Genomic DNA, 18420 nt, shown 5'->3' on the forward strand with positions numbered 1-18420 from the left:
AGCCATTCGCACCGACACGACTGTTTTCGATAATCGCTAGCGCATACAACCCTGTGTGTGCATTCACACAAAAGATGTAATTTTGACAGCTGCTCTTTTCTGTTCTTTTCCGGTAACAACGTTCGCAATGGTGGGTGTCCGAATGTCAAAACTCGAATAAAAAACTTTATTTAAAAATGCAATCATTGCACTAAAAGCAAAAATATGTGAAGCTTATTGTGGTCAAATATGTGCCGCTCTCAAGCGTAGTGAAATTTCATTCAGCCCAGTCAAAGAACTGGCTCAAAATCTTGATTGTTTATGTGTTTATACAGGCGTAAACTAATCTGTGTATTCCAACCCTCTTCACTTTAAAATTTAGGGTCGCGTCAGAACCAAGACAGTGAAGAAGGCCGCTAAGGTCATCATCGAGAAGTACTACACACGCTTGACGTTGGATTTCCACACCAACAAGCGTATCTGCGAGGAGGTTGCTATCATTCCCACCAAGCCCCTCCGCAACAAGATTGCCGGGTAAGTAGTGCAACTGGAAGCTGCTTTGAATACTGTACGTGGGATTGCAATACTAATTGTTGCTCTTGTCTACATTCCTGCAGCTATGTTACCCACTTGATGGGCCGTCTGCGTCACTCTCAGGTGCGTGGTATTTCCATTAAGCTGCAGGAGGAGGAGCGCGAGCGTCGTGATAACTACGTGCCCGCTGTCTCGGCTCTGGAGCAGGACATCATTGAGGTCGATGCCGATACCAAGGAGATGTTGAAGCTGTTGGACTTCCACAACATTCGTGGCCTGCAGCTGACCCAGCCCAACACCAACAACTTTGGACGTCGCAATTAGGTTTAGATCGGAAGATGGTGATCCCTTAAAGATGCCTGTTTTATAAAAAGAGAAAACCTTGCATTGGAGCACAATAAACAAACATCAAGTGTGTGAAATGCAAACATTAAATCAATAACTGTGTTGTCTTTGGATTGCGATTAAGTAAATGCATTTGGTTGGTTTATTTTCATTTTAATGAAAAATACTGTGTAGACATGCACATATAAATATGTATACATTCGATCCATAAATAAATGGGTTTGTTCTTTATACAATGATACGACGATATATAAAAGATATTCTCTACGAGTGCACATATGTAAATCTAAGCGTGTACACAAATATATATGTATATATATATATTGATATAAATATATGTATAGGGGGTATATGAAGAGTTGTATATGTTGCTTATGCATTGTCAGTTGATTGCTCCAAGTTGGGTCTGCGCACCGGATTACGCAAGACCAGCTCCGAATCCTCCGAGATGATGGGCAGTGCATGGACCCAATGGTAATTGATCAAATGGCTGATGCTGTCGAATATGCGATCTTTGGTACGCACCACGCCCTCAGGATCGATGAGCAACAGATGCTTAGGTGTCTTCCCCTCCAATCCCGTCAATACATATTGCCCGCGCTTGCCTTGCGACTCGCGCACCAGGAAGTCGCCATCCTGCTGCAGCAGGCGTTCGGCAATGGGACGTGAGATGGCCGCATGGAACCAGATTTCGGCAGTAAGCGGACACTGGGGCCCATCGAACACGTCGCGTATGGAATTTGTGGCCACGCCCGCCGCAACAGAACCTGCCTGCAGCGGATCAAAATGTCCAAGTGAATGTTTGTTGGTGGTTTGATCGGGTGGCGGGGAGTTAAGATCGATAAGATTGCTGCTCAAGCGATCGCGCGGCTTCTTCAAATTCAACTGGGCGACACGAGGAGCGTGCGGATGAAGCGGTATTTGTGCCTGTGCCAATGGCTGTTGCGCCTGCAGCTGTGGCTCATCGCAAGGCAGATCCGGCGGCAGCTTGTTGGGTAAGTCATTGTAATACTCTTTAACATTCTCTTTACAGCTCAGATTAATGTTATCTGTGGTAGCTGCAGCTGTGCCAGCTGCTGCTCCTGCGCCCACACAATTCTGTCTGCTCAGCGCATTGAATCGCAACACAAAAGCCTTCCCAATGGTCACAATCAGATCCTCGCTCTGTCCGCCTGCACACTCCAGCACATAACAGGCACGCCACTCGTCGCCCTCTCGCTTGGCAATGTAGGCCAGGAAATCGAGAGTGTCATTGTCGCCACCGGAAGCAAACGATATCCGAGGCATATTGTGGCTGGCAATCACTTCGCCCGTTTCCACATTACTCAACGTTAAAGCACGACTGGATACGTTAATTATGATGTTGGTGCCCGCATGCTCCATGCTGGGACGATCCGAGATGAAGTTGTGCAGCCTTTTGTCCAATCGCCGTTTGCTCACAGACTTAAGACCAGCTGCTTCACATACTCGATTAATACATTCACTGAAATTACAACAATTTGCCATTAGCAGCTTGCAGAGATTCTTGATTGGAGTTGAATTTCTTATTTTTTTCTTAATTTTTGTTCACCTACCGTGCGAGCAGCGTTCGCGTTTCAAAGTCCAGCGATTTCATGGAGGTCTTGACCTCAACGCAGCCCGTATAGCGTACATTGAATGTTACGCCCTTTTCCAATATAACATCATCGGGATAGATGCAGCCATCGCTGGTGGCATTTGAGCCTGTGCCACCGTTGCCGGCATCGCCGCCATTCCGTGGCATTTCGTTTCTGTATGCGTATTTAGTGTGTGCGTCCTGTGCGTCCTTTGTTTGTAGAGTTGTATTGAGCCGTTCGGAATGAGTTCGATCGAATGACTCACTTAACTAAATGAACGAACTCTAGTTCTGAGAGGGCGCTCATTTGGCTCGATAGCATCTGTTATTTAACAGAATCCTTTATATTGAAATCTATTGAAATATCATTAAATTAGGTTTGTTTTATGTGCGAGTGTAATATTTGACTAAGAACAATTTAATGGCTGGTAATTATGCCTTTAAGGTGTTATATATAAATAACAGAGCTGCTACCAGTGTGCCCAGCCAACATTGATACACTTATCGCACATCCGCCTCAGTCTGTTTACGAATTATCGGCCAACCTCTACAACAAACAGCTGCTATAAGCAACTTCTCGGCTTAGCTTGTTGCTAGTTAAAAAGCTTGTGGCACGTTAAAGCTTCACTGTAAAGCTTATATCTTATTTAACTCTCGTGCATACAACAACGTTTGCTCGGACGCTAAATCGTGCGTGTCGGTTTTCTGTGTTTTCAAGCGGGGCATATACATACACAGAAATTGTTTTCAGAGCCGCAACGCCGTCATCTTAAGCTAACAAAAGTAAATAAAAATCGGCATATCTTAAATTAAAACAACAAATATATTATATTTAGTTGGTGTATTAACTATTGAGCGATATTTGCTGCGATTATTGTGCCACAGTCTTGAGACAATAGATATTTGTACAAGACCAACAATAATTTAGTTAAATCTGGTTCAAAACAAACAGTTGTGAAATTATTTAAGTTTTGGCCTCAAAGACCTAAATTGACAATCGATAAAGGCAGCATAAGAAACTCGACGGACAAACACCCCCGCGCCGAAGTCGCAACTGCAGTCAAACACCCTCAGACCAAGAAAACGCAAATCTGTGCAGCGGTTACGCCAACGCAACAGCAGCCGTGCAATTGGAATCTGATTGGAGCGTTCATACGGCGTCTGACCATAAAATAAATAAAATCAGTGTATTTGCAGTTTATTATTATTGTGGTAAGTTTATTGCGTTTTTAGTGCTATTTGCCATTTTATCAAACTTTCTGCTACTAGTTTCTTTTGCTTGTGTAAATATTTGTATGTTTGTGTGTGCCTGCGTGCGGCTGTTGCCGTTTTGGATGCGGCTCAGTGAGCATAAAACCATTTTTACGTCATTTGCAGGTTGAAATAATTTTTATAGCAGTTCCATGCACACACACACACACACTAACAGATACGACAAACACACTTATAGCGACATGGCCGAAACTGTGTGTGAGTCATTTGCATGGGACATTTGTAGCCGTAAGACCTGCGTCATAACGGTAGCCCCATGAAATCTTGAATCTTACACGCACACACTTAAAGAAATACACTTGTATGTAAGCCATAGCTGGAAACATAATTATGCTTTTACGCAGTTCTTGTTGTTGGTGATCTCATAGGTTTGTTTGGTGGCTTCCGCTAATTGCTGCTCTAAGCGTTTTAAACCTGACCGCCCAACGGTCCAGACATCAAATGTGGCCTTAATTCACGCCTTTGCCACTTGATTCAGCAGCCGATTCGCTCCTAATATGGCGCCAGAGTAGAGCAAGCTCAAATTAAAACAAATGACGTTGTCCCTCAAACAACAATAATTTTTTTTGCCGGTAAGCATCTATCGGTACGGCTGTCGATAACACCTACACGACCACGGCCTTGTCTGACTTTTGTTTTAGATAAATTCGGTGTAATATAATTATTGTTAATGACATAAATGGGAGTGCCGGTTGGCTAATATGTAGTTTTATTGCCTTTAGAAAGTGTGCTTAATGATCTTACCCTTTGATTTAGTTTTGTTTTTATTATTACCCTAAAAGAGAGCGCGACGAACTTTTGTTTCCATTTCATGCCCTGCTTTAATGATACTGTAACAGCAACTACACAGCCGAATAGAAAGTGTCATCACAGCATTGCGCTGCCTTTTAACAGAACTGTTAAATGCTCTTGGAGAAGGCAATAAACTGTATACACACATGTATGTATGTATGTAAATAAAAATATGTACAGTGGTGCGAATAGCGTAATTTCTAGAATATTTTTGGCACGTCAATGTACATATTTATTTTATTTTTTGCTTGACTGATTTGCTTCGTCAGATATGTCGTCATCTGTTTTTGCAATATTAAAATGTGGTCTTGCAGCTGTTTCTTCAAGCGAGGCTTTGCAGTATGCGAATTACTTTCGGAAAGTATTAAAACAATGTACAAAACTATTGTTACTCTACATTTAACTACCGTTTTTATTGTTTTCCAAGTGGCTATAAACTTATGCACTCGCATGTACACATTATCAATGTATTTAAATGTATGTCTGTATATATATTTTTATTTATTTATATGTAGGCTTATATACTTAATTTATTTGCTCTAGAAACTATAACACGCCGATTTGCAATACTAAATTCGCTGTGGTTGACCTCCTCCACCTCCGCCTTCACATCAGCTGCTCGAAGTCTGTTATATAATACTGGGCGCGCCTGTAGACCTCCGCTCGCACCACGTTGCCGCCGTAGCCGATGAAATTGTTTGCCGGTGGGACAGCTTCCAAATCGGTGGCACCATCTCCAATCATTGTGATTAGTGTGTCTGCCGGCTGCTGCTTACGAATCATGCTAATTGCCTCCGCCTTGCCGCCAGAGTGAGATGTGGGCTGGGTGACATCGAAGCTGTCGTAGGCGCCCTTGTAGTCGAATAACATTTTATTGGCGAACATGTTGCTCAGTGGAATGCCCAGCTCTGCGGCCACAGGGGCGATGAGGCAATCAAAGCCGCCAGATATGAGATACACCTGCTTGCCGTCCGCCTTCAGCTGAGCCACAAATCGCTTCACATTCCGGCTGAGCGTACTGGGCCGCTGCTTGATGAACTCGGCTACCTGCTGTTGTGTCGGGCGAATGATGTTCAGGCGAATCTTGAGCGCATCCTGGAAGGTCATGCTGCCGCCCATGGCTTCTTTGGTTACGCGGGCCACTTCGCTGCCCTTGCCGCAAAATTCGGCCAGCTCATCGATGCCCTCCTCACAGATGACAGTTGAGTCGACGTCGAAACAAACGATGTCCGATTGCTTTATTATCTTGGCTGCCTGCAGCGGCTGTTTTGGCTGCGTAGCGGCTACAGTACTTTTACCGCTAGCCAGCGCCGCATTTAGTTGCTGGGCGAGCAGAGTGGCCGTTGCTGTTGCTGTGGGGCCTGCACAGCCGTTCGTGGCAGCACTTGGACGAACCATGCTTAACACTGAGCTGCTCATTTTTCGTATGGATATCACGTTGATTCTGTTAATTACGTAAAGACTGTTGCGTGGTTGCGCTTACGTTACGATTCTGCGTCTTTCACACGCTATTCGCTTCTCAAAATTTTCCGTTGTAAATGTTGTTTGTGTGTGTATATATTTATATATACATACGCATGTATTTTGTTCTCTATTTTGCACACGCGCGTTTCGTTCTGCTCAGCTGTTTTTTGTTTCTGTTTTCTTTTCAGTTTTTCAACTTGTCATGACGCGGTTGTTTGTATTAAGTTATATTTTTGTAAATTGTATTTAATGGTTGCGATCTGTACGCATTGACTGGTCTTTTACAACTGATTTTCCAATAGTCAGTGTGCGCGCCTTTATAAGAAAACTTGAACAAACAAATACAAGTGCAGCGCCGCCTTAACATGCTGCCCTGCTCTCTCGTTCTCTCTCGCAGCTAGCAGACGAATTGTCGCGACGCTGACCAGTCTGTCTGTGTGCGTGTATGTGTCTGTGCATGTGCTTGAGAGGCGATCATACGATAGCTGCCAATTACAACTCAGCTGGTTTATTTGTATGTGTGAGTGAGTGTTACAATGTTCGTCGATAAACAGCTGCCATAGATATAAGTTCTGCACCGACTCTCAGCTCACCTACTTTGTATGTTCCAAACTCTCTTCGTTCCAATGCGTGAGCCAACCTTTGTACAGCCGCGAGTGAGTGAGACAAACGAAGTATGTTTGTTTGTCTTTATCACGATCTTAATAGACGATGAAAAAAAGTGTCACTTACTGCTCGAGTGCTTATTGAAACCGGATTGAGCTGGTTTTGCGACCTATTGATGTCTGGCGTTCGTCTGTTATCATAAGCGGGCCAATAAAACATTACTGATTAGTGTGTAGGAGATCGGATGCCGAATTTATACTGCTGAAAACCATGAGCCAGGAGTTATTTTCGTGTTTTTGAGAACCGGAATTGTGTTGTCTTATCAGTTGATAGGTTTCTACCAGTGGAAAGCATTATACAGCGTATTTTGTGGTCAAGTTGATGGCTGAATCAACATACATATAGAAACGACTTTCTTTTTTTTTTTAATAATTCATTGATGAGAAGAGAAATATATAGTATTCTATATAATATATGCATACATGTATATATAAATTTGTATTAAATGTGTCTGTCTGCATTAGTATACAGGGGCGCGTTCTGAGGGCTGATGCAATAAAGTTTTACGTTACATGTTACGTCAAAAAACGTATCATGCCGCTGAGCACTGACTCTACTCTTTGCAGTTTCTCTTTCTCTCTCGTTTTGCGCCGTCCGTTTTGTCCAGTAGATACAACTATCATAAGGCGCGTGCAAAGCAAACAAAAACAGTATGTAATGAAAATGGAATTGCATTCGCTGTGGTTAAATGCAGTTGTTGGTGTTGGTGTGGTTTTTTGTTGTTTTGAGGAATAACAAGTTGTTTTGATCATTGTTCAGGTCGGTTGCGAAGCGTGCTGTAAACAACAACAGCCCGAGACCGCAAATATATTTCATTGCCAGCGATTATGCACTTCGTTTCTGACTGGCTTCGATAACGATAAATCCCGTTGCGTGCACTTTGCAAGATCTAACAAGCTAACGGCTTCAATTGAACACAGTAGTTAAAAATTAAGTTTTAATTACCAGGCCGTCGTTGCTCCTTGTTGCCTTGGACAACAAACACCTGTCAGAAATTCAACAGCACCGGTTGTTGGGCGTCAAACTTTTCCCTTACCTTGGCAACTTGCTTTCCATTTATCGATTGACCTTGTTGCTGCATAAATTTGACCCAAGTCTTTTGGTTTTGGCTAGCTTAATTTCAGTCGTGTCAGGACAAAACTAGGCTCTATAATGGTCTCTGTAAATACATATGTATACACACATGTGTACACACACACATACATATGTATGTGTGTACGTTTGTATTGAAAACAAATTATTTGTATTGGCCTTTGGTCTGCCACGCGTGTGTGACTAAGGTTCGATAATAGAATACGCCTGTGTACATAATATAGTTCAGTTTAGTCACTTGGTAAATAATTGATGCACGTTGACGTCTATTTATTTCATTGTAATTTGTGTGTATGTATGTATAGAATCATATTACTATATATTTAATACACGCCCACAACAAACCACTTGAAGTAGCATGGCATGGAGGGGCTTACCCTAGCCTGTAAGGCACTGGCGCAAGCCACAGACGAGGGCTTGGTTTTTTCCTCCAGTCAGCGACTAATCAGCTGCTAGACGAAAATAAAAAAATAATTAGGTGGCCAGACAGAAGGCCGTGCAATTGCTATATTTAATTTCATCTCAGGGCGTGCAACTATTAATTGCACAAGCAAAACATTTATATTTGCGATCTGTCTGACGGGCTATAATTGATTTGTTTTCGATTAAACAAAAATGCAAGTTGTCAAGCGTTTTGTTTCTAACTGCATTTATTGCTGATTAACGGCTCACTAGTAGTCGCTGTGATCGCGTACGAACATGTGCATATGTATAATACTCTCTCACTTATACTCGTTCACATGTGCCGTTCACACGCGATTTTAGCTCCTTTGCCTGTTCTCATGCTTACACACGCAAGCACACATACACACTTAGTTGACACATTTACAAAAGCGCATACATGTATGTATGTATGTCTGATTGTATGTAAGACGGATGAGCTTAAAAGGGGAGCAACAAGAAGAGCCGTAGGTAACCCGCGCTCGCTGCTTATGAGTTTCATTGCATTGTTCTTGCTCTTGCTTTTGTTTTTGTTTTTGCTCTAGATCATGCGCTTTGGCTTATGGAAAGCACTTTGTGGAGAAAGAGAGAAGGAGATAGGCAACGTATAGCAACGTCAACAGTTTGCTGTTGGGTAAATAAACAACAAGAACGTCAACTGCAAGGCAATCCCCTCTCTGCTGGGGGCTATGCTGCACAGTGCAAACACGTCATTTGTGCGGTGTTGGTGTTGCTGCTGCTGTTGCTGTTGCTATCGCATTTTGACATTCGAACTGCGCTGTGCGGTGACGCCGACTGCAGCGTTGACGCTAACTGCAATTGCAGCCTGTTGTTTAAGTTTGTGGCTGACAAAACTACTCAAAAAGTGGCAGCAGCAAAAAGTTTTGCATGCGCTCGAAATGATTGCCCCGCCCCGCTCAACTCAATTGTAATTACAAAAGCGCTTATCGCTCTCTTTCTGTCGGCATCAGTTCGTTGCACTCGCAAATTAGCCATAAAGGAGTTTTGTAACCGCATTGTGTTCCACTTTCCCATGCTCCTCCGCCCACAGACATTAGTTTAATGACACCGATAACGTATTGTATTGTATGTATACGCATATTGCACGGTTACCGTTATCGGTTAGCGTGTAGGCTGGCAGAGGCAGCGCAGCTCAAGACTATTACTTATTTATGGCAATTTGCCTGTCAGCACACCTAGTAGACGTGTATTTCCTAACCGCTGAATTAGCTAGCTAGCTGAATGGCATGTGGTGCGGTGATTCCCACGCGAGGTCGCACCCAAAATTAGATGCGCCACCAGCACCGGCAACAACAACAACGGCAACCAAAAAGCAGTTGATAATCAAATTGAAACGCGCCTTTTTGCAATGCTCTATTTAATTGGCCTTCTCGATTGCATTTTCAGTTGATCTATTCGCTCATCGGCGGTCGCAATTATGGTGGAATTCCGTTTCGATATTAAGCCGCTGTTTCCGCAGCCAATTATCAAAGTGGCATCGAATCTACTGCCGCACACCTTTCGAGGGGATCGGCGTCAGTGCTTGTGAGTATTGAAACTGTACGCGGGCGGTATACCCAATTCGAGTCGTAAGTCAATTAACCGTTACGCTTTCCACACTCACGCCCACAGAGATGCCACCTCAAAGATGTCCGAGATAATTGATCGATTAGGTCAGTTGTCGGCCATATCGCAGGGCCTGAACAAGCCAGTAACAACGGCTCAACGCCTGCGTATGTCGGAGAACCAGACCATTTATCTATTAGCGGACACTGAGGCAGGCCACAAGTAAGTCGACTTATCAACTCTTCATTATCCATGATCATTATATATACTGGAATCTTCTCTTCGTATAGCGGCGCTGTCATTGGCCTGCTCAAGGTGGGCACTAAAGATCTCTACTTGTTCGACGAGAAGGGTCAGACTCGCAAGATGGAGCAGTCGCCCTCAATCCTGGACTTTTACGTGCACGAGTCACGTCAGCGTGCAGGATTGGGCAAGCGTCTGTTCGAGACCATGTTGAATGAGGAGCACTGGACACCAGTGAAATGCTCCGTCGATCGGCCGTCCGAGAAGTTGCTCGGATTTCTGAGAAAGCACTACGGCCTGGTACGCACCATACCTCAGGCGAATAATTTCGTACTCTATGAGGGATTTTTCGGGGACGAAGCTAGTCAGAATGGCTCACGGAATGGACATGCCGCATCGCCGGAGCGCACTAAGAATGGGCTGCACATTACAGACAGGTGAGTTCAATGGGGGCGGTGCAGGGCACTGCAGGGCAGGGCAGTGGGTTAATTGAGGCATTGCGCCTTGCAGGAAACATTTCCGTTGGCTTTGTTGCCCATTTCTTGGCCAACAACATTTGCATATCGCACGCAAACATCCGACTCAACAATTCACCCAATTGTTTGTGTGCCGGTTTCATTAGTGGGCGTCTGCGATAAAATTGATCGCCTGCGGAAAAGCATTTATCGATAAATAAGCCTTACAAAACAATTGTATGCAATCTATTAACGGTGGCTTGTTGCTTGCGCTTTCACTAGACAAAACTATTTATATAGGTATATACATTTAAGTCTGCTCCTATCTATATCTATATCTTGGTTATATGTATATGATATGTTTCGCACAACTTGAGATAGTCTGAAGTCGTTTTGATTGAATGAGTGAAATGAAAACATTAATATATCTATTAAATTAGAAAAATAATAATAATAAAAATAATAATAATAATAATAAATGTAAATGCAAAATAATTAAAAGAACATTGGAAGCAGAAAATGAAAATTAAATTGATTGATTGATTATAAATGCCAGAGAAATTTAGTGCGATTTGAAAATCAAATTTTCGCTTCAATTATTCAAACAATCAGGCAATATAAGGTCAAATTTACCTTTCTTTCATTATTATTAATATTTATATGAGTTTATCACGAGATTTTTCTTAATTAATATTTATATCAGTTGAGCACGATATTCAGCTATGAAGTTGAGCGAAACGTATTAAAAGTAACTAATTATAATTGTAATAATATGCATATCTATGTAATTAAGTAAATATACTAAATATTAATTATTTTCAATTCACATGTTGCGCCTGCCTACTAACGTTAATCAACAACAACAACAACAAAAACATCAACAAACAAATAAACAACAATCAAATACATCAATCAATCCATCCATACATCAATCAATCAAGTCCTAACACACAACTCTTTGGGGCCACTTACTTGGGCGACGAGACGTCTAAGCAAAAGCGTTTCGGTAGGCGTGGCAGCGAGTCGCAGCAACACCACCAACAGCAGCAACAGCAGCAGGCGGCACTGCTGCAGCAAATAACACAGATCTCACCCAATGGACGTTACGGCGCACCGCGACCCACATGCAGCATGGCCGAGGTACTCAAATATTCAAACACTTTTCTCACCTTTCAAGTTTAACAGTTATAAGTGGACTTTGATTGCGCCACAGAGCCACCTTTTGCTTCAATTGTTTTTTGTTGTTTTGAATTTTCCTTTTTTGTATGCTAAAGAGTAAAAATCAGTTTGATCGTAGTAGGCCTCGTTCGGTTTCTGTTTGCCACTGAATTGAAATGTTGGTTAGGGTTTAGTTAACATTTCTACTTCACACGATTCACAACGAATTTTTGTTTTAATTTCTGAACAAATCATAAAAATTATTTCGATTAGCGTCATTTTAAAAAATCAGAAAAAACTGAAAGAAAAATTTTTTCTACGCTCGCGTAATTTTTGTGTGCTTTTTATCGTGCGAATTTTATAATTGAATTGAAATTGAAAAGGATTTGATATGGATCAAAAACGTGGAAATGCTCGCCAAGGCGCCTCCAGGACGAGCGTTGCCGTAAGTTGATATTGCAGGAGTGTTGCGAGTGTTTTGCATCTAGCTCTACTTTGACTTGCAGTCGCGACATGCTGCTGGTATGCCGGCCAATGCTACTAACGTGGCACGCAAATACGGCAGCGAGGTCAGCCTAACGCCCAGCCAGGCCAGGCAGAACGTGGAAAATGTAAGCTGCTGCCCCAGCCATTAGATTCTGAGTCGTAGTCGATTAAAAGAGAAACCTCTAATAATAGCCACGCAAGAGTCCATTGGATGCTTTGAGTCGCATGAATTATCGCCAGGATCCGTTCCAGCGCCGTTCCGGCCTTCAGGATGTGGACGATTCGTTCTTGGCTTCGAACGCTTTTGCACGTCCCTCACGCTTGCGTCACTCGGGTCTGGAAGCCAGTAATGTGCCTGTGGCCGGCACCCAGCAGCCGGCTGCCAATGCTGCTGTCGCACCCATACGTGTCGCCTCTGGCCAAGAGCCGCTGCAGTCTCAGGTGCAATACCAGCAACAGCAGCCACCTCTAATGCAGCAACCGCAGCAGCAGCAGCCGCCGCAGGTTGCTCAGACACCACAGCAGGCTGTCGGCAATATTGCTCCGGCACAAGTACAAATGCAACAGCAGCAGCAGCAGCCGCCTGCAGCGGTGCCACAGCAACAGCAGCCATTGGCTCCAGCAACAGTTGTGACCGCACAGCAGCCACAGCAATCGATGCCGCAACAGCAGAATCAACAGGCGCCACAATACGTGCAGCCACCGGCAGCTGGTCAACCCACTCGCCACGATCCCTATCCAACTGGACGAGCCCATGTGCAGCATCAGCAGCAACCGGATGTGCAGCAGCAGCAAATGGTGCAGCAGGATGCAAAGGGACAAGGTCAAGCTCAAGCACAAATGCAGCAGCAGCAGCCAATGCAACAGCAGCAGCAGCCACCGGCACAGATGTCGCCACGCAAATACCAACAGATGCAACAGCAACAGCAGCAGCAGCAACAGGGCTACGTAAATTGATGTTGCATAGAAACTGCTCGTAAACTGAACTGATAAGCCACCTATTCCCACAGTCCTCTCAGGCGGCTAATGCTGTGCCGCCGGCTGCTGAGATGTGCACCACATGCCCCAATTGCCAGACAACCATTTACCTGGTGCGCACACCTGAGCTGGGCCATGGCGATGCTGGTATGCCAATGCAATAATGACCAACAAGCAGGAACAACCCATAAAAAATAACCAAATTCGATATCATCTGCGAAGTCTAGAAATCAAAAATGGAAAATTGAATTCTTGTGTGATCTTTGGCATACGAAATTCAATTTGAGGAAATTTAGATGCGATTGCGTGTGTGTGTGTTGACTCACAATGCATCCAAATTTGAAGTTAACCAAGTGCCAAAATGAACAAGCAACAACTAGCAAAGACACAACATATATACATAGCTATACAAAATTCCCTGTTCACCTTTTCCGACCAAGTCTGCCCAAGTCGAAAGATGAATAACTACTTCTTTTTTTTTTGCTAGAACAGCTAAAGCTTCCATGCTCTGACTCGAAATTTCATTGTAAATAAACTACAGATTTTATTTCATACAAATTCCGAAAAATCTTTTGGGGTTGGCCATTTTATTTTTGTGGGTCAACCCCTAAAAAGAAGCAGTTATTTTGGCTGCGTGCCAAGGGGCTGTTTTAAGGGCGACTCGTGTAGAAAATAAAACTTCGCTTGACACTTGTGCTAGATTCAAGGCGTTAGCAGCGGTGGAGGAGACGGGCTATCCACTAAAACTATATAATATGAAAGCTTTTTGTTTTCGTTCATTTAAATGCGTGTATGTGTGAGTGGCTATTTACAAAGGTATTCTTGCTAAGCTAAATGAATTTAGTTTAATCGAGCTATTTAATTTGAATTTGGTTTTTGATTTGGCTATATAATATAATACTACCCCTAATGTTTCAGTAAGCAAATATGACCCAGTTCTCTATTGTGTTTGTCTCTAATATATTTCGTTCTCATCTCTTTGTTGTGCAGATAATTCATGCTGGCAGCGCTAGTTCCGGCAAGGGCGGCGGTGGAGGCAGCGCAGAGTCTAACAGGTAAAGCCGGTTGGCTCACCTTTCTCCATATTTCTTAACTAACACTTGTCGAGTATATGTTTTATCGTTTTTGTTTGATCTGCGTTTCATTTTTGGTTTCATTTACTTTTCTTTTGTTATCTTTCAGAACCAAATAATTACGCATACGCACCAGTGGCTGCATTACATACAAACAAAACAATATAATGTTAACTAAACAATTGTACAAAGCTCTTATTTGTTTATAGAAAGTTATTTATAATTTTGCCTTATAGTTAATATTAACGAAGAGGAAAGGAGGCTGCACTCGCCGCACACCCACATCACTAAGACACATATCACACACGCTCACATTGGTTCGATCGCTCGACCGTTACACACAAAATACCTGATAATTGTGATTACATTTATGTAAATTTTTTTTTTATTTTAACATTTACTCCTTCGATTTTCGCAATTTTTTATACTTTATTTATTTTCATTTGCCGTGCAATAAAATCAACATGAAATCAAATTCAAATTTTATTTAGTACCTCGTGTAGTATGTTATTTAACAGCCTCTGTTAACTTTCCCAACAGAGGCAACGAGATTGCAGACATTGCTGAACAATTGCAAATGCAGCATTTGCAGGCGGTCGAAAATCATATCGAATACGAATTGGAGCAGGAGCAGGAGCCAGAGCCGGAGCCTGAACCAGAGCCAGAGCCAGAGCCAGAGGAGGTGATCACTCCACCAACACCACCTCCAAAGAGTAAAACCCCGACTCCACCTAAAGTGCGCTCGCCAGAGGCTGCCGAGAGCATTATTGGGGATAATCGTAGGGCACCAGCATTTCAGCTGAGCAAGCAGCACACTGGCATGAAGAATCGCTCTTTTGGCGTGGGCATGGCCGTTATGCCTACCGGCAAGATGGAGTTCAATCAAGAGGAGCGCGAAGATTTTGGTGTAGTGAAGATCAATCGTCCTCTGGGCAATGAAATCACTTCGCCCGTCCAGGACAACACAGATGCCATGTCCACAGTGTCATCAACTGGCGGCTTGACCGATCAGGGCTATAACGATCTAAAATTCTATCACAATAAATTGTGGTAAACTCGTCTACACGAAATATCAGTCAGCATAGATTTGCAAGCAATATTTGCTAATATGTTTACATTTTTTGTACGTGTCATAAAAACATAAAATATGCATACCAATTAATAAGCAAATAACATTTAAGATATAATTATTAACAAATACTAGATACAGACACAAACGGTTCCTTCTTGTTTTAGCTCACTTTTGTTGTTCGCTTGCAATGCTCTTTAGTTCTCTGTTAATTAGTTCATTTGTTACACCCTCGCACTCAACAGCGCAGTTAAATGTTAGTCCAGCATCAATTACAGTCTGTAGTTCAATTTAGTTAACAGCAGTCACATGCATAACTTAGTATATTAGTGAATACTTTTGATAATCACAAACTGTGCGTATCTTCCATTGCAGCAAACGCGATTATTACGAGCAAATTTATAGCGAATATATGCTATAAGTGACCCTAACATACTTAAAATATCAATTTTCTTGAACCAATTAATATATACTCTGTAATACCTAGTTAAGTAAATGCAATAGTCCAAAATAAATAAAATAAACTTTCAAGTTCTATTTATACGCCAAGCCACAATACGCTTGGTCTTTTTGCATTTAATCTGCTATACAAACACACACACATATACAAATGAAATGGAAATCATCTCCTGGCGACGCGCCCAGCTGAGGTGCATTAAATTTTTTAAAGTAGAGCTATCGTTGGTGATGCAGCCTATCTAGGGAAAAGTGGGGGGTCTCCGCCTCTGCTTTACATATAGATAAAGTTGAATCTGCAATGAAGATTAAAAATATGTTAAAAATAAATAGAGAAATGAAGAAAGAATCCCTGCCAATACGATTCTTACCTGCACAACGCCTGCGGCAGCGATGATATAATGGGTCCATAGCCTTGTGAATTGTCGTACAACTCGAATAGGGGCGCCGCAACAAGCTTATAATTTTTGGGCACAGCAAATAGTGCTAGATTACAGAAAACGATAGAGACAGAATTTATGTATGTAGAAGAGACCATTAGATATAACAAGGGTTGTAAATCACATGATTATTGAAATAACTAAATAATTACAATTGGTTATACAAAACAATTTACAGATTCGCTGCCATAATTAAGTATGATATATAAAAGTTTGTATTGGTTTTTGTGGTAGTTTTCATTTCTTTTTGTTTGTTTTTACATTCATTTATAGTTCGTTAAGCTAATTTACTAGACTTCGTTATTGATGCACCAAATAAATCATATATTTTAATAAACATGAATTTTATAGCATTTTGTGCATTAAACAAAGTCTAGTAGATATGAACATAATTTCAATTACCATTAAAAGCAACATACATTATACAGGGTGCGAGTGTTGCACAATGGATGATGTCAAGGAAATACTATAAACACAGTTATTAAATTGTTACATAAACGAGTGCTTAAAAATTATTTAAGGAGTGGGTAACGACTGCCTGCCTAGTCCAGTTGCATTTGCAATGCACTCAAATCAGCACAACACGCGAGATTTGTGCGCATTAACAGACGACAACCGGCAACTTTTACAATGCACTTCTCAACTAAACTATTTACTGCCTGCCCGATTACAATAGAACGGCTCAACACATAACAATCCAAAAGAATAAACAAATTAGATAGAGTATCGTGTGTAGGATTGCGCTCTCTGGTTTACAGAAATGTCGACATATTTACAAAATTAATACAACATGAACAATCAAAGAATTTTGGGATAAGCGCAAAATATGCCAACAACTCTAGAGAGCAACAAATACAATTTGAAGTAAAATTTTTGTACAAAAAGTTTTGAACTAGAATCGACGAACTAATTAAAATTGTATGCGCCTCGGGGCCATTATGTGATCTGTTTCTGATTCTTTTCATTTCTGTTTGTTTTGGACTCTTGAGAGTAGAGCGTTGAGGAAGAGCTCTATGCTTGGTTGGGCAGATGCCAGATGCGTGAGATTACACAACACAACACGGCGCTATTATGGAACAGCTCAGGGTACATCGTAACTGGCGTTCCTGTCCGTATCTAAACAGCATTGAAAAGATATGACATGAGGTTTGTTAGCGTATCGGTTTGGCAAAAACTTTATACAAGGTTATATGTATAATATATATAAATGTACTTGTCTTTTTTTGCCATCATTAATACCTACGCTGCGAAAAACACCATTGGCTAGCGGATTGGATATTTACCCTTTTCGTGTAGCTGCACCAGGAACAGTCGCTTGTGTTCCTTTGGTTTAGTTATGTGTGGTGGAATGTATGGATATTGCGGTGGCTCGAAATTGGGGCGCCACCAATTGCCAATCGTGTCCTCAACAATCCAATCCTGCTTAACACCATCTTGACGGCCCAGCGTCTGCAAAGCATATTACATTATTATTGATATGTTTATAGGTTGATTCTTTTTTACCAACGTACCTCAGAAAGCAATCGTTTTAGACCTTCAACCTCATCCTCACCCGCATTCAACTCACCACCTGGCAGCTTGAAAAATGTGGTGCCGAGCTGCAGCAAGAGTACATGAGGTAAACCATGCTCGTGCACTAAGAGCACACCTTCTACAGAGCGACGCATGCCAATTCGATCGAATTCTTCTCTCATACGTTGAAAACGTGACGGCACAGATGGATCTTTCTCAAAGAGCGGCTCCTTGGTACCGAATGTGTAATTCGTTAATGGGTAACTAAAGGGTTGAACAAATGTAAGTGTAATTTTTCTTCTATACAACTGGATAAAGGCACTACTCACAGATTGATTGTGCGATTTATGGTTAATGCCTGATTCGGAGCATATTTTTGTGTACCATTGTTGCTAATGCTGGCATCCGCTTGGCCTTGGCTACCGCGTCGGGGCCAGCCGGAGCCCGATTTGTTTGAGACTTGCGAGGACGCCATCTTGTTATACACACCACACAATGCCGCAATGGCAATAGAAAAATTTACTATTTCGGCGCCAAATCTCAATTGGTCAACCCTTATCTATTTTGCACACTACGGCACTTCGAATAGTTTTCCAATTAATTCGTTTGTTTTCTAACACTTTGATGTTTCGATGTGTTAATTTTTATCTTTTATTTCTGCTTTTCGGTTGCAAAAAATATCCACACCGGCAGAGAGTGCAGAATATACCAAAGACGGGTACACACTGAAATTTCTATAATGCGCCGGCATTGGGTACACTGTTTGATAGCGAATGGCCAATTTTTTAACTATCTGGCAGCACGA

At 42.1% G+C, this 18420-nt stretch overlaps 6 protein-coding genes across 7 annotated transcripts; 3 read left to right on the top strand and 3 right to left on the bottom strand.

The window, feature by feature from the left end:
* Nucleotides 1–30: 30 nt before the first annotated feature.
* On the top strand, nt 31–948 carry LOC6582297 (40S ribosomal protein S17). The gene is made up of 3 exons (XM_002007964.4): nt 31–130; nt 362–513; nt 597–948. Exons 1-3 carry the CDS (start codon nt 128–130, stop codon nt 835–837), a joined length of 396 nt encoding a protein of 131 aa, XP_002008000.1. The 5' UTR covers nt 31–127; the 3' UTR covers nt 838–948.
* Nucleotides 949–995: 47 nt separating this feature from the next.
* LOC6582298 (SHC-transforming protein 1) lies at nt 996–2736 on the bottom strand. Its single transcript, XM_002007965.4, has 2 exons — nt 2433–2736; nt 996–2341 (listed from the first exon to the last, which is right to left on the bottom strand). Exons 1-2 carry the CDS (start codon nt 2618–2620, stop codon nt 1231–1233), a joined length of 1299 nt encoding a protein of 432 aa, XP_002008001.2. The 5' UTR covers nt 2621–2736; the 3' UTR covers nt 996–1230.
* A 251-nt stretch (nt 2737–2987) lies between these two features.
* LOC6582300 (alpha-tubulin N-acetyltransferase 1) lies at nt 2988–15744 on the top strand. The gene is made up of 7 exons (XM_002007967.4): nt 2988–3664; nt 9587–9724; nt 9812–9967; nt 10036–10425; nt 11385–11583; nt 14056–14120; nt 14679–15744. Exons 2-7 carry the CDS (start codon nt 9618–9620, stop codon nt 15190–15192), a joined length of 1431 nt encoding a protein of 476 aa, XP_002008003.3. The 5' UTR covers nt 2988–3664; nt 9587–9617; the 3' UTR covers nt 15193–15744.
* On the bottom strand, nt 4900–6285 carry LOC6582299 (phosphoserine phosphatase). The gene has a single exon (XM_002007966.4). The coding sequence runs from the start codon at nt 5933–5935 to the stop codon at nt 5123–5125; it is 813 nt and encodes a 270-aa protein (XP_002008002.1). The 5' UTR covers nt 5936–6285; the 3' UTR covers nt 4900–5122.
* Nucleotides 11786–13623, top strand: LOC26527875 (putative uncharacterized protein DDB_G0271606). The gene is made up of 4 exons (XM_015162371.3): nt 11786–12046; nt 12108–12212; nt 12280–13035; nt 13098–13623. The coding sequence occupies exons 1-4, from the start codon at nt 11993–11995 to the stop codon at nt 13227–13229; spliced, it is 1047 nt and encodes a 348-aa protein (XP_015017857.1). The 5' UTR covers nt 11786–11992; the 3' UTR covers nt 13230–13623.
* LOC6582301 (cleavage and polyadenylation specificity factor subunit 5) lies at nt 15740–18338 on the bottom strand. 2 transcript variants are annotated; one of them, XM_015162372.3, is made up of 5 exons: nt 17945–18337; nt 17615–17879; nt 17387–17552; nt 16035–16149; nt 15740–15959 (listed from the first exon to the last, which is right to left on the bottom strand). In XM_015162372.3, exons 1-5 carry the CDS (start codon nt 18088–18090, stop codon nt 15938–15940), a joined length of 714 nt encoding a protein of 237 aa, XP_015017858.1. In that variant the 5' UTR covers nt 18091–18337; the 3' UTR covers nt 15740–15937. The 2 variants fall into 2 exon arrangements, with proteins under 2 accessions (XP_015017858.1, XP_002008004.1); XM_002007968.4 differs by lacking the exons at nt 15740–15959; nt 16035–16149 and adding an exon at nt 16208–17219 and having other exon boundaries at nt 17945–18338.
* Between the last annotated feature and the right edge of the window lie 82 nt (nt 18339–18420).

The sequence above is a fragment of the Drosophila mojavensis genome, unplaced genomic scaffold (genome assembly GCF_018153725.1).
Source record: "Drosophila mojavensis isolate 15081-1352.22 unplaced genomic scaffold, ASM1815372v1 contig_74, whole genome shotgun sequence".
NCBI lineage: Eukaryota > Metazoa > Arthropoda > Insecta > Diptera > Drosophilidae > Drosophila > Drosophila mojavensis.

Coding starts and splice junctions, on each gene's coding strand:
- LOC26527875 (XM_015162371.3), top strand. CDS start 11,993: ATGGATCAAAAACGTGGAAATGCTCGCCAAGGCGCCTCCAGGACGAGC. Junction 12,047..12,107: donor CCTCCAGGACGAGCGTTGCC/GTAAGTTGATAT, acceptor TTTGACTTGCAG/TCGCGACATGCTGCTGGTAT. Junction 12,213..12,279: donor CCAGGCAGAACGTGGAAAAT/GTAAGCTGCTGC, acceptor CTCTAATAATAG/CCACGCAAGAGTCCATTGGA.
- LOC6582300 (XM_002007967.4), top strand. CDS start 9,618: ATGGTGGAATTCCGTTTCGATATTAAGCCGCTGTTTCCGCAGCCAATT. Junction 9,968..10,035: donor GACACTGAGGCAGGCCACAA/GTAAGTCGACTT, acceptor CTCTTCGTATAG/CGGCGCTGTCATTGGCCTGC. Junction 10,426..11,384: donor GGGCTGCACATTACAGACAG/GTGAGTTCAATG, acceptor CAATCAATCAAG/TCCTAACACACAACTCTTTG.
- LOC6582301 (XM_015162372.3), bottom strand. CDS start 18,090: ATGGCGTCCTCGCAAGTCTCAAACAAATCGGGCTCCGGCTGGCCCCGA. Junction 17,880..17,944: donor ATAAATCGCACAATCAATCT/GTGAGTAGTGCC, acceptor TCAACCCTTTAG/TTACCCATTAACGAATTACA. Junction 17,553..17,614: donor TAAAACGATTGCTTTCTGAG/GTACGTTGGTAA, acceptor TATGCTTTGCAG/ACGCTGGGCCGTCAAGATGG.
- LOC6582298 (XM_002007965.4), bottom strand. CDS start 2,620: ATGCCACGGAATGGCGGCGATGCCGGCAACGGTGGCACAGGCTCAAAT. Junction 2,342..2,432: donor ACGCGAACGCTGCTCGCACG/GTAGGTGAACAA, acceptor TTGTAATTTCAG/TGAATGTATTAATCGAGTAT.
- LOC6582299 (XM_002007966.4), bottom strand. CDS start 5,935: ATGAGCAGCTCAGTGTTAAGCATGGTTCGTCCAAGTGCTGCCACGAAC.
- LOC6582297 (XM_002007964.4), top strand. Junction 514..596: donor CTCCGCAACAAGATTGCCGG/GTAAGTAGTGCA, acceptor ACATTCCTGCAG/CTATGTTACCCACTTGATGG.